Raw genomic sequence first — 14,269 nt, forward strand, 5'->3', positions numbered from 1 at the left:
TTAGTAATGTGCATCATCAATCCAAGTTTATAACTTAAAAGCTGCAAAAGTCTTTCCCTTGATTTACAGTGCAGCAGCATGGTAATAACTGAAACCTATCCATATGTTTCATGAAAGGTTACATATAAATAAAATGCACCATTTTATATCCATTTTATTACTTGATGGGTCAAGTCCATGAAAATTCCCCCTTAGAGCCAAACCTCACATTTTTCACTAGTTATACAATACATCATGGTTTGCTATTTAAGCCAACTGTGCTGATCTATATTTTAGAAGATACTGCAGCATGAGATATTTTATTAATGGAATTATCAACCACACTGATCCCAAGTACACCAAAACATTCTATGTGGCCAATTTTAGTTTATGAAATTGAGGTGATAAATATTTTATTTTATTCATATTTGATTTGTAGTACACTATTTTTTTTTACATGTTGCCGACTTCGAGCAGGCAAGATAAAATCATTTATATTTCAAATGGCAATAGAGCACTAGACAATTTTTTGACTAACAACTAATGCAGAAGCAGAAGTTTAACAAGAAGTTTAATTAACATAAATTATTTGGATTACAGTACCTCCTAGAGCCCCCATATGTCCTAGGCACTGTAGAAACAGATATAAGCTCACAGCTACAAGGCTTAGAAGGATAGAATGCTCTGCTTCCCTCAAAGGAGAAAGTGTAGCTTAGTTAATATAGTGTGTCATGCTGCATTATTTGGAGTTTGTGTTCTGATTTTCTGAAGGACAATAGTTTGTTACTGTAACTGTAGTTATGAATGGGCACATGAATTGCGCAAGCTATACCCCACAGAAAGTTAGTCACCGTGAATGGACGTATGTGGGACTCTGGTTGGGCTGGGAGCTGAGGAGCTCAATAAATAGAGCTAAGGAGATCTATCTAGAATGCCTGATCCAGAAATTCCAAGCTCTGCATAGAGCTGACTCTGTGGAGTGGGACTAGGTTGGACAGTACAGCAACTGAGTAAGTGGAGAGGTCTTTCTGACCAGCTGCAGGATGGAGCAGAACCTGATGGTGTAGGCTCTGTTGAACTAAAGCAGACAGGAGAGCTGCCCCAACACCCAGTTGACTACCAACCAGTCTATCTGGATTCACAAGTGAGGGTTTAGATGGGTACCGGTTGTTTTGTGAATAAGAGTTATGGGTGTCACCCAGCCAGGTAATTAATACCTAGGATTTTGGGGTTGGCCATACACCTGAAACATTGTTTGGGTTTTGTCAGTTTTGATTTTTTTTAGGTGAATATATGGTTATTGTGACCCAACAGTTACTACTGCGAATGACACTTGGCAGAATGGTTACACACATAGGAAGGGACCATCCCTGCCCTGAAGCACTCAGTTTGAATATTAGGACCCATCAATTCTACAAGTTCCATAAATAACTAGAACAGAAGCTGAAGACTGTAAACATTTTAGAGGAAATCCAAATGTCTCTGTTTCCCAGGTCTTGTGACAGGCATTTCAAAAAAATATCTAGGAAATAATCATCTCTGCCTTCTCCTTCAGCTGGCTTCCAGCCAGGAGGCAACGCCAGTGGCAGCAGCACAAGGACCAGCAGGCACCTTTGGGGCACAGGATAGTAACTACCTGATTGACAGCATATTGCACACTAGTAGGGAGAGGGAAAATGTTTGGCCAAGAATAAACAGTGGGAGAGAGGCATCAAACCATACTGTACTCTAAACCTAAAGAGCTCATATGGCATTTTCATAAATGTCTGCATAGCCACATGTCAGTTTTTAAGGTTGCAGGTAAAAGATCTCAAAAGTGACTACTCTGTGTATATAAATAAAATGGATGTAAAAATGATCAAGTGCTCTCTGCTACTTTATTGATTTCTACGCAAGCGACAGGACAAAAAAAGCCAAAGGGATTAAGAGACTATGTAGGCCAAAGTTTAGCAAGATAAATAGGCAACCTATATAATGATTATCCCATACCTACATTTTAGCCAGTTTTGATGTTCATAAGAAGCTGTAGTCTATATTCCATCTCATATATACTGCCAAAAACTCCTCAACTAACCAGTATAAACAGCAGCTTAAAGCAACCTTTGACTCCAGCCTCTGTCAGAATGTCATTCCATAGGCTCTGGAAAGAATAGGCCTCAGAAATCCATCCAAACCACAGAGAACAATAAAAGTACTTGTGCAGATTAAATTTCTATTTATTTAATTACTGTACAGGCTATTTTTTCCATAGGAAATTGCTATCCCACATGAAACTTTGGCAAGCAAAGGAAATTCTATCATTTTCCAAATCATGCAAAAGGAGAAAAATGTAAGAGCATAGAACTGAAAAGGTGAAATTAAACAGAGCTTTTCAGCGTAGTAGTATCACTTGGACTGCCATCCCACCAGTGGCGGATTAGCTACTGGGCCAGCGGGGCCCCGGCCCCACTCCCCCACGGCAGCAGCTCTGGGCAGGTGGGGGAAGTCCCTGCACCCCGACCCCGCTCCCCAGCAGGAGAGCCAGGAGGGACTGCAGGCGGAAGGGGTGGGGAGGGGCCCCCACTTACTCTGGCCCAGAGCCCCACAAAACTATAATCCGCCTCTGCATCCTACAGTTTTCAAGCAGAAAAGGAGTCCTATGAAGTCCTCTTATCATCTAGTGCTATGTGCCTTTTGTCTTTCACTTACAAGTATGCACACTTAATATGCAAATTAGATTGTCAGCAGAACTAAAATAATATACAAGGCCACTGCCTGCTTCCCACCTAGACCCACTGAGGCACAAGGCCCTTACGTGCCACTCTTCCTCAGACGTATGGGCTGAGACAGAAAGAAAGACCATTTCCTGGGAGCCAGAAGGCACTGCTACAGAGATTTTGCGATCTCTCTGTTCACACAGACAGTCTGGTGGGGGAGAGAAATTGTTCCACTGCCTTCAAAGCTGTGGGATCCTAACATCAAGAGTGACATAGAGGGGAGGACTTTCTATTCTACATAGAGCCTTTCACTGCCCTCATCACTGTAGTACCTGAGCACCTTCCAACAATGTATTCTCCCAGAGGGAAAACTGTGTGTACAGCATAAGGTTTTGTACTGGTACGGTTTTTTTGTTTGTTTTTTAATAAATTTAAATGTCATACTGCTCTGTGCTTAAGTTAGAGAATGCAGGTTGAAGAAGTGTGCCTTGCACTCTGAGCGGAAGGTGGAGAGGTTTGTGACTGTCCTCAGCTCCTGTGGGAGTTTGTTCCGGTTTCCCAACCAGCCCCTGAGAAAGCTCTGTTTCCAGCACAGAACAAGCTTCACCCTAACAGTAGAAATTTCCACTGTGTCTGAGAAGTGGAGTTGCTGACCATGGTTCCCAGCCTGTGGCTTTAGGTGATGTACTCTGTGGGTTGATGACAATCACAGGAGCACTTGTCCAGGGCTGCTGCGTGGAGCAAGTAGAGAGGGTGTTGAATGGTAATGGAGGACAGGAGAGGAAAGGAAGGTTGGATAGTGAGGTGGTTGACTGGATAATTAAGGACATGCTGGAAGGGTTGGTAAGGAGCACTTTGCCCTAAAAAATCCTGTGGGTTGGGGGAGTTCTGTGCATACTAGGGAATACATTTTGTAATAAGACTCATGCAAGTCAACTAACCCTTGTCTGCCTGTTTCCCCATCTATTATTGTTGCTCTTGCTTGCGGAGTCACGTTGCCATGAGAGTGAGAGATCTGTGAGGCAGGGAATGTATTTTCCTATATGTTTGCCTACCACATTTGGGGCACTAGCGTAATGATAGCAGAAACAGACAACTATGAATTAAAGGCTATAATATCACTGAAAGCTTCTAGTGATGTAATAAATGATGCATCAGAAGAATCATTTGCTAGTACCCTGAGGTAAAATTATAGCTTTAACTCAACATTTACCTTTTTTGTTTTATAATTGTATGCATATTCCAGCTAAAAAAGGCTTTTGAATAAAATCACCCATCATGCATTATAGTCTGATATATACTTTAGATATTTCACCTTCATTTTATAAGGAATTTTTATTGCCTTTCCTGTAGGTTTATATACATCATGAAGTGTATCTGCTGGAACCATACTTTGCTACAGAACATGATCTAATCCAAAGAGACCTGTGAAAATGCACCCAAAAAGGAGGAAAAGGCAGTTTTGAAACACTGATACCTGCAACAAACATGCACAGAGATGGAATCCAAAAGGAATTTTTACACTGCTATGTGGTACAGAAATTACAGATTTTGTTTTAAAACAAAAACTTCTTAATACAAATCTTTGCCAATAGGCTAGAGGGGTGACAGCCTAATTTAACTGCTACCTGAATTTCCCCTGAACCATTTGGCACATCTCTGATTCTAATATGACAACAATGCAATCGTAACATTTTACTTTAACTTAACTTTAACTTCTGCAAAGTTATATACTTTCTTATTGTTGCAGAGTTTCCTGGCCACTTATTGTGTGTTCTGTGAATGTATATTACTTGCATTTATGGCTATGCAAGTTAAGGTAACAATATGGGTATTCAAATCTCATTCTTCAGAGATTAAATATAATCACCTGAGGCAAATGAGAATAATTGTTCTTCCCAATGACAACATGGCTTAATTGGATAAGCATATTAATGGTGTTAGTGGGTTTATCTTCCTTTTAGGTGCTGGCTACTGCTAAGGGCAAGAGACTAGATGGACCAAAGAGCTAATCTGGCATTAAAAAAAATCCCATATTTCATTGCAGCTGTACTATAGTACGTGGGGCAGCAGAGCATATGGTGTACACAAAGCTTCTTCGGTAACAAACGAGAAGAAGATCTCACAAGAGGTTAAAATAACTACAACATTTTTCAAGTACATTAGACATAAGAGGCCAGAAGGGCCTCTATGGGCTGGTAGGGGATGATTTATAGACAGAAGAGGTTGACATTTCTTAAAATAAATCCTTTGCCTCAGTGTTCACAAAGAAAGACTGGGGGGAGGGAGATGGGGGAAAACAGACTGTACCTCTGCCCAGAGGAGGAAGGAAAACTACTAAAGGAAATCAGGATGTCACCACAATAGATGACGGAAAAATCAGACTGAAGACTGACAAAATCCTAGGGCAGATATGAACCACGTAGAATTTTAAAGGAAATAGTAGAAAAGATAAGACAACCAGAAAAGCAGAAAAATACTAAACTTCTTTGGAAGCAATGGACTGGAGACTAACTAATACAACATCTGTAATTAATATGTGGGCTATAAAAGATCCAGGAAAAGAAAAAAGCAGCAAGACTGACTTTAGCTATGGGAAAGATGTTGCTGACGAACAACACTACCACTGTAAAGCAAACACAATGGCGGAAAAGACAACTCATACTAAGGAAATTTCAATTTTCGAGCTTCCAAAGATTTATTAAAACAATGACAGTGAGGAAAAATACTAAAAATTGTGAAAAAACCTTGACTGCATTCATTTAAAGGAAGTCCTAGAAAGAACAGATTAACAAAGAAGAGATTTGCATCCGAAGAAGTGGGTATTCACCCACGAAAGCTCATGCTGCTATACGTCTGTTAGTCTATAAGGTGCCACAGGACTCTTTGCTGCTTTTACAGATCTAGACTAACATGGCTACCCCTTTGATAAAGAAGAGATTGTGCCAGATAGGACTATTAAGAAGCCACTGACATATTTTAGTCAATTTAATGACTGTTTGTGACATAGCATCCTACAAAAGACTAAAAGCCTGGTTTTCACAAGAGCTGAGCACCCAAGATTCTAATGGGAACAACTCTGAAAAATCAGGCTCCAAATTACAAGTTGAACTGTGTGAACCAATTCTCACTAGTAGAGAAAGACTGGCTGGAAATCACATTCTAACTGCTTTAATCAAAACAACCATTTTTGTGGTTTTGCTTCAAATACTTTGGTTGTTTTCCAAAAGGAACAAATGTTGACTTTTCAGGTAACAGCAAGAACTGTTTTTGCTATAAAAAAAAAAAAAAAAAAGGCAACATTTCCATCTGGTGGAAAATGAGTACATTAATGCTATTGCTCATAGTGGTATTTTTCTCTGCTCAGAAGTGTTGGAAACTGTGACACTAGCACGTCTGTAAAATTAATTTCTCAGAGAAGCCACCACAAAAAATGTTCGCTTTCAAATGTGAAAAAGGGCAAAGTGAAGATTTATAAGATAACTATCCACCACCCTAATCAGCATAGTAGTTATGGGGACTCAAATCCTGAGAATTTTGCCTGGGTAAGAAAGGAGTAGAAATTTAGTAAGACATCAGGATCTGGCCCAGAGCGAGCTCAAGTGGTTGAAAGAATGAGTTCAGATATTAAAATATGGAGGCACTTATGAGTGAAAGCACATTGGGATGGAAAAGGTTAGAGAAGAACTTGTGTGTGTGCACGGAGGAGGGCTTTATGGAATATGATCTGAATCTGAAACATCCATATTTGGAAATTCTACAGTTGATTTTGTAGATGCGTGTCTCAGAAAAAGGTGGATTAAGATGAGTATGAAAAGAGAGTTGCTGTGAAATGAGAGGGGGACAGAGAGTCATTAGAAAAGATGAGTGCAATACAAAGTGCAGAATAATTAATAATCATGTCTATGTAACTATTACACAGACTACTCTACTGTAGGAGCACATGGGCAGAAAAGAAACTGATGCTATGAGAGAAAGTCTTCTGGGAAGCCCCAATCTATAAAATGGGTAGATTTACCTAGCTCACCGGAGAGACTTAATTGTTTCGTAGGTGCTTTGAAATCCATAGATGAAAACAGCTATGGAAAGGCAAAGCATTTATAAGAATAAGCAGAATATTAGATCCGTAGTCAACACGTATTGTTTTAAATGAGGGAGTCAGGCACCTAGCTAATTACTCCTTAGTGCTAATAACATGTAGTAGTTTTGAGAAATCACAACCCACCAAACACTGCATATTATGATTTGTACTTTCAGATTATTTGCACTTTTACCAGTCTTAAGATACATTATTTTTCCCTTATGCTGAAATTCTCCAAACATTATTTCTGACAGTTCTCCAGGTGCAGAGGCCAAGGCACTAATCATCTAGGGAAAAGTTTTTTAAATGACCAGTGACAAATGCCAATTGTCAGGCATGTGTGACTATTAGAAAATGGAACAGACACAACACGTCTGTGTCTTGAGCAAACACGTGGCATTTCTGGGCGATCCAACAAAATGGAATAATATAAGAACATCAGCACATTTCATGCATGCTGCTGAGCAGCTGACAGTGCCATGCATTTATTTAAAGGCTGTACCTTTTACGCAGTAAAACAGGTTTCAAACAGAACATTATGCTCTCATTTCATTGAGTCTGGATGCCTTGGAGTAGACTGAATTCACACCAAACAAAAAGGTTGAGGTACAGATTACAAGGCAAGCAAGTTTCGACTGAAGTCCTTGCACCAATCATTGGATGAATTAAGTAACTATAAACTCCTCGGTTATGAACTAAGTTACTGTAAATATTTTGTTTCTGAAATTTATATTACCAGGCACGTCTAGAGGAGAAAATAGCCAGCAGTGGCATTATTCCTATGAGTCAAAGCAAACAGATGCTTTATAACACGATCTTCAAGGCTTCAGCCTCTCCACGAAAGGCCCTGTGTACATTACAAGGGAGACCATGCTAGCAACCATTAGGTTTAAACATGCTAGTCCGCAAGGTACCCCAACCAATGAGGACAGGTTTTTGTTTCTTTTAAGAACCATCCAAATCAAATCATGCTGTACATTAAGATCCCACCTTACACAAAGCTAAACTGCTCACCTGAAGGAAGTCCATATTATGGCTTTATGGTACAGTTACAATACAATTCTTCAAAAAAACCCTTCCCAGTGTGCAATGGTCAGGGAAACCATGTTGCAACCGTGTTCAAATATAGTGGTCATAGAGTGGATGGACTATAAATGTTTTATTTTAGCTCCTTCCAACAGAAAAAGAATGGACAGGATTCCTTTAGCAGTCCATTATCACTATTCCTTAACTGACCAGATTTTTGGTTCAGTGACACAAAGCAATTCCTCAGCTTCTGTCCCTCTCTACCCGGACAAAGCCTGCTGCAATGTACAGAGTTCTTCGACCTTGGTGACCTGAGGAATGAGAGATTAGGGAGTTGACCAGCCCTGCATCTTGACTACCAAGATGGTCCCAAAATATGATTTTATAGGTGACCTAGAGGGGAAATTTCAGTGCAATGCATGGAGATTGTTACAACACACATTTCTAAGGCACTCCTCACTACAGTACCATGCAACAATATTGCTCCACTAGTATTAATGAAGTCACAAGGCTAAATCCTTGCTCACTACGATGAAAACATACTCTTTGGTGATCCATGAATTTTAGCAGATGAGCTTAAAAACCTAAAACACCTTCCCAGAGAATTGTAGTGCTCACAAACAGGGTGAATTTGGCATCTCAGGGGTCAAACTGTTCAATTTCATCCATGGAATGGAAAAGGCAGAACAGCGGCACCACAAGCTTCCACACATTGCTAGAAAGACTAAAAAAGCAGAAGGCATTCTGTTCATGCTAACAAACTTATTGTCTTCTCACATTCCCATCTCTGTGCATCATTGCCTGCCATTCTCTGTGCATGAAATATCCTTCACATCTCAGTTCACCAGACTACTACTCTCCTTCCCTTCAGATCCCTCTTCAACGCTCACTTCTTCCACAATGCCCACAAGAAGTGAACAACTCTCCCCACAAAAAATTATTAGAAATTACTCTTCCTGTTGGACTTCCTAGTGAATTTATTATTATTTATTTATGTGCATTACACTAACACTTAAGATGTTCCAACCCAGAATGGGGCCCTATTGTGCTAGGTATGCTAGCACCTAATAGGAGACAGTCTCTGCCCTAAAGAGTTTACACAACCTAAACAGAAAAGATAGACAAGAGTGGGAGGGGAAACAAAGGCACGGAGAAATGAAAAGTCCCATAACAGGTCAATGGCAGAGCTAGTAATAGAACCCAGGTCACCCAGCTTCCAGTCCAGTGCCTTTTTCTTTTTCTTCTTCAAGACTGTAAGTATTTTGGAGCAAGGGCTGCCTTCATGTTGTATTTTGTACAGCCCTAGGCACTTGACAAATACCAATAATGTTATGCTGTATACTTTCCTAGAGGAAAATATGAATATTAATGGTATGTTTTTCCTGTTCAATCACAGCAGACATACTGAAGGTCACCATTTGAAGGAACAAGGAAACTGTTTTATTACTAAGGTACTATTTAATAGCCAGTGACATGCAGGACTAAATGGCTGCTGTTGGGTCTGTAATTCTGATCTAATCCTACTACTGACATAAATTATCATGACTAAAATGGTTGTAAAGGATCTCAGATGGAAGGAGTTTGGTTATGTGAGCTGCAATAATGATAGAAAAATCTTCACTTAATTTGTTACAGGTGGGAGTCTGAGTTGCCTTATGTATGCTGACAAATATAATAGTTTTGTATTAGCATTTACCATGGGAAAAACCTGACTCTCAGCTTCTGGCAGAGAGTTATAGCTTCATAGATTCTAGGGCTGGAAGGGACCTACTCTTAAATATCTCCAGAGATGGAGATTCCACAACCTCCCTAGGCAGTTTATTCCAGTGTTTAACCACCCTGACAGTTAGGAACTTTTTCCTAATGTCCAACCTAAATCTCCCTTGCTGCAGTTTAAGCCCACTGCTTCTTGTTCTATCCTTAGAGGCTAAGGTGAACAAGTTTTCTCCCTCCTCCTTTTATGACAACTTTTAGATACGTGAAAACTGCTATCATGTCCCCTCTCAGTCTTCTCTTTTCCAAACTAAACAAACCCAGTTCTTTCAGCCTTCCTTCATAAGTCATGTTCTCTAGACCTTTAATCATTCTTGTTGCTCTTCTCTGGACCCTCTCCAATTTCTCCACATCTTTCTTGAAATGTGGCACCCAGAACTGGACACAATACTCCAGTTGAGGCCTAACCAGCGCAGAGTAGAGCGGAAGAATGACTTCTCGTGTCTTGCTCACAACACACCTGTTAATGCATCCCAGAATCATGTTTGCTTTTTTTGCAACAGCATCACACTGTTGACTCATATTTAGCTTGTGGTCCACTATAACCCCTAGATCCCTTTCTGCCGTACTCCTTCCTAGACAGTCTCTTCCCATTCTGTATGTGTGAAACTGATTGTTCCTTCCTAAGTGGAGCACTTTACATTTGTCTTTATTAAACTGCATCCTGTTTACCTCAGACCATTTCTCCAATTTGTCCAGATCATTTTGAATTATGACCCTATCCTCCAAAGCAGTTGCAATCCCTCCCAGTTTGGTATCAAACGTACTACAGTACACCTCTACCCTGATATAACGTGACCCGATACAACAGAAATTCGGATATAACACGGTAAAGCAGTACTCCGGGGGGGGGGGGGAAGGCTGCGCACTCCGGTGGATCAAATCAAGTTCGATATAACGCAGTAAGATTTTTTTGGCTCCCGAGGACAGCATTATATCGGGGTAGAGGTGTATTTGTATTGTGACTGCAATGAAAACACATTCTCTCTCTTACCCTTTACATAGCTTCTAAGGCCTGGTCTACACTACCACTGTAAATCAATCTAAGTTATGTTAGTTAAGTTACGTAAGCAAAGTAACTTAAGTCAACATATCTTAGATCGACTTACAGTGGTGTTCACACTATGCTATGTCGACAGGAGACACTCTCCTGGCAACATAGCTTCCGCCTCTCGTTGAGGTGGATTACAGATGTTGATGGGAGAGTGCTCTCCCATCAATTTAGCGTGTCTTCACCAGCCTGGAGCACCCTCTTCCACCCCAAACTCCCCATCCCCACCCCAGAACCCGCACTCCCAGCCAGAGCCCTCACCGCCACCCCACAGCCCCGCCCCAGCCCAAAGCCCCCTCACGCATCCTGAACTCCTCATTTCTGGCCCCACCCCAGAGTCCAAACCCCAACCCCAATTTTGTGAGCATTCATGGCCCGCCCTACAATTTCTATTCCCAGATGTGGCCCTCGGGCCAAAAAGTTTGCCCACTCCTGCTCTAGATTCTTGAAACCTGAATTCTATAGGATGGTTAAAAATATGGAAATGTTAGCACATTGTTAAAGTCCAATACTCATGTTTCTACAAAATATAGTAAGTTTTTTCCCTATTAAATTCTACAGGATTTTTTTTTCCATAAGAGGCAGCAGACTTTTAAAAATTCAACTGTGGATCTTTTTGCCAGGTCACTGAATATGTCACCTTTGCACTATAGCCAGCTCGTGGAGTCTGGACCATCTGCAACATCCTTGGCATGAGATTATTTTCTCTGTTAATTATATTTAAAAAAAAATCTGCTTCCCATCAGAATTAGAACAAACTCACTTTGTTCTTATATTTGTATCTTTTTCTTAAACTGGGATATTACTGACAGTCTAAATTAGCTGGATGAATTTGAGAAGTTCTCTTACTGCATTACCTTTTGTTAGGTTCTAGATTTTCCACTATACAGTGGGTTTGCTGTGTAGTTACAGTGATCCTCTGTGTTCCATTAGATGTTCCATTTACAGTTGATAAAACCACATAGTCTGAAAAGTTAAAAGAAACAGAAATTTTCCCTTTAATAAAAGCTCTAATTCCTCTATATTTTTCATTCCTCTCTTTTTTCTTGTCTGATTTCCTCCTTTGTGTGGATTTCCCATGTTATCGTCTTATAGGTCATAATGGTATCCCATATGAACTATTCTTTGTTTATAACCTGAGCCTATTAAAAAAGACGGTTACTCACCTTCTTGTAATTATTGTTCTTCAAGAGGCGTTGTTCACGTCCATTCCAATTAGGTGCGTGCGCACTGTGTGCACGGTCGTCATAAACTTTTTCCCTTAGCAGCTCCCATCGGGTTGGCCAGGGAGCCCCCTGGAGTGGCACACTGTTGGTGCTCAATATATGACCCTGCCAACCCAACCCCCCTTTGGTTCCTTCTTGCCGGCTACTCTGACAGTGGAGAAGGAGGGTGGGTATTGGAATGAAGGTGAACACCACATCTCGAAGAACAACAGTTACAAGAAGGTGAGTAACCATCTTTTCTTCTTTGAGTGATTGTTCACATTGATTCTAATTAGGTGACTCCCAAGCTCTCCCACAGGGGTGGGGTCGGAGTTAAGGAATCACTGACTGGAGCACTGCTATACCGAGAGCTGCATCGTCTATAGCATGCTGTGTGATGGCATAGTGGGTGGCAAAGGGATGCACCAAGGACCAGGTCACCGCTCTGCAGATCTCTTGGATGGGCACCTGGGCCAGGAAAGCTGTGGAAGAGGCCTGGGCTCTTCTCGAGTTATAGCCGGGGCTGGGACCTTGGCGAGGTCACAGCAGGTACGGATACAGTCCGTAATCCAGGAAGAGATGTGCTGTGAGGAGACCGGAAGTCCCTTCATCCAGTCCGCCACCACTACAAACAGCTGGTTTGACTTTCTGAAAGGCTTTGTGCGCTCAATGTAGAACACTAGCGCCCTCCGCGCATCTAATGAGTGAAACCTCTGCTCCTGTGCGTTGGCATATGGCTTGGGGTAGAAAACAGGTAGAAAAATGTCTGGCTGAGGTGGAATTGGGATACGACCTTGGGCAGGAAAGCTGGGTGCGGCCTGAGCTGTACCTTATCCTTGTGGAAGACCGTGTGTGTGGGGGTCGGAAATTAGTGCTTTTAGTTCCGACACCCTCCTGGCCGATGTGATGGCAACCAGAAAGGCTACCTTCCACGAGAGATACAAAAGGGAACATGTAGCGAGCAGCTCGACTGGGGCTCCCATCAGCCTAGCTAGGACCAGATTGAGGCCCCAAGTCGGTACCGGTGGGCAAGACTGAGGGTATAGCCATTCCATGCCCTTAAGGAAACGGCCCACCAGAGGATTGGCAAAGACTGAACACCCTAACTTTCCAGGGTGGAATGCTGAGATGGCCACGAAGTGCACCCTGATGAATGATCCAGCCAGGCCTAGCTGCTTTAGGTGCAGTAGATAGTCCAGGATGAATGGTATAGATGCCTGAAGTGGAGATACTCGACTGCGATTACACCAGCATGAGAACCGTTTCCATTTGGCCAGGTAGGTGGCCCTGGTGGAAGGTTTCCTGCTATCAAGGAGTACCTCCCTCACCGATTCCGTGCACTGGAGCACCCTTGTGTTTAATCATGAAGCTTCTAGGCCGTGAGATGGAGGGACTGGAGGTCTGGGTGAAGCAGTCGGCCATGGTCCTGTGTAATCAGATCGGGAAGGAGCAGCAGGGCTATGGGGGTGCTCACTGACAGCTCCAGAAGTGTTATGTACCAATGTTAGCGTGGCCACGCTGGAGCGAGCAGAATTACCTTTGCCATGTCCCTGCGGATATTGAGGAGAACCTTGTGGACAAGTGGTATCAGAGGAAAGGCATACAGTAGATGGTTCCCCCAGTGCCTTATGAACGCATCCAAGACTGATCCCGGGCTGTGTTTTTGGAAGGAGCAAAATGCTGGACACTTTCCGTTGCTCCTGGTGGCACCTTTGGAAGATGGAGTGGATGATGTCCTTCCGGATGGACCACTCATGACTGCAGAACAACCTGCTGAGGTGGTCCGCAAGCTTGTTGCATGCACCCAAGAGATAGGACGCCTCCAGGTGAATGGAGAGGGCTATACAAAACTCCCACAGGTGGACAGCCTCCTGACAGAAAGGGGAGGAGCAGGCTCCACCCTGCTTATTTATGTAAAACATGGCGGTGGTGTTGTCGGTCAGCCCACCACGCACTGACCTTGCAATATGGTATGGAAGGTCTGGCAGGCTGGTCTCACCACGCTGAGTTCCTTCACATTGATGTGGAGCAGGATCTTGGCCTGCGATCACATGCCCTGAGTCTGTAGGTCTCCTAGGTGTGCCCCTCAACCAAGGTCTGACATGTTCGTTACTAAGGTCATGGATGGTTGAGGGGTAGTGAATAGGACTCCTTTGAAGACCACGCGAGGGTCCAACCACCATCCTAGCGTGTCTAGGACTCGTGACAGTACTGTTACTACCGAGTCTAGACTGTCTCAACCCAGGTGATAACCTGAAGTGAGCCACGCCTGGCATGCCTCATGACATAGCTGCGTGTCCCAAGAGGCTGAGGCATGTCGTCACAGTGGTGGGGGAGTATTGTCTGAGCATCTGAATGACGTGTGACAGTGTTTGGAATCTGGGCTCTGGCAGGATGGCTCTTGCCTGAACAGGGTCTAGCACTGCCTCAATGAATTCTATTTGGGGGTGGAGGGGAG

The 14,269-nt window shown here is 42.6% G+C and overlaps 1 protein-coding gene across 1 annotated transcript in view; it reads right to left on the reverse strand.

Moving 5' to 3' along the window:
* Positions 1-14,269, reverse strand: part of ABI3BP (ABI family member 3 binding protein) — a 302,067-nt gene that overhangs the window by 19,403 nt on the left and 268,395 nt on the right. Inside the window, exon 48 of the mRNA XM_065423543.1 lies at positions 11,464-11,572. Within this exon, the coding sequence (XP_065279615.1) occupies positions 11,464-11,572 (109 nt within the window). The remainder of the gene's footprint in view (positions 1-11,463; positions 11,573-14,269) is intronic.

This window comes from Emys orbicularis, chromosome 1 (genome assembly GCF_028017835.1).
Source record: "Emys orbicularis isolate rEmyOrb1 chromosome 1, rEmyOrb1.hap1, whole genome shotgun sequence".
Taxonomy (NCBI): Eukaryota; Metazoa; Chordata; order Testudines; family Emydidae; genus Emys; species Emys orbicularis.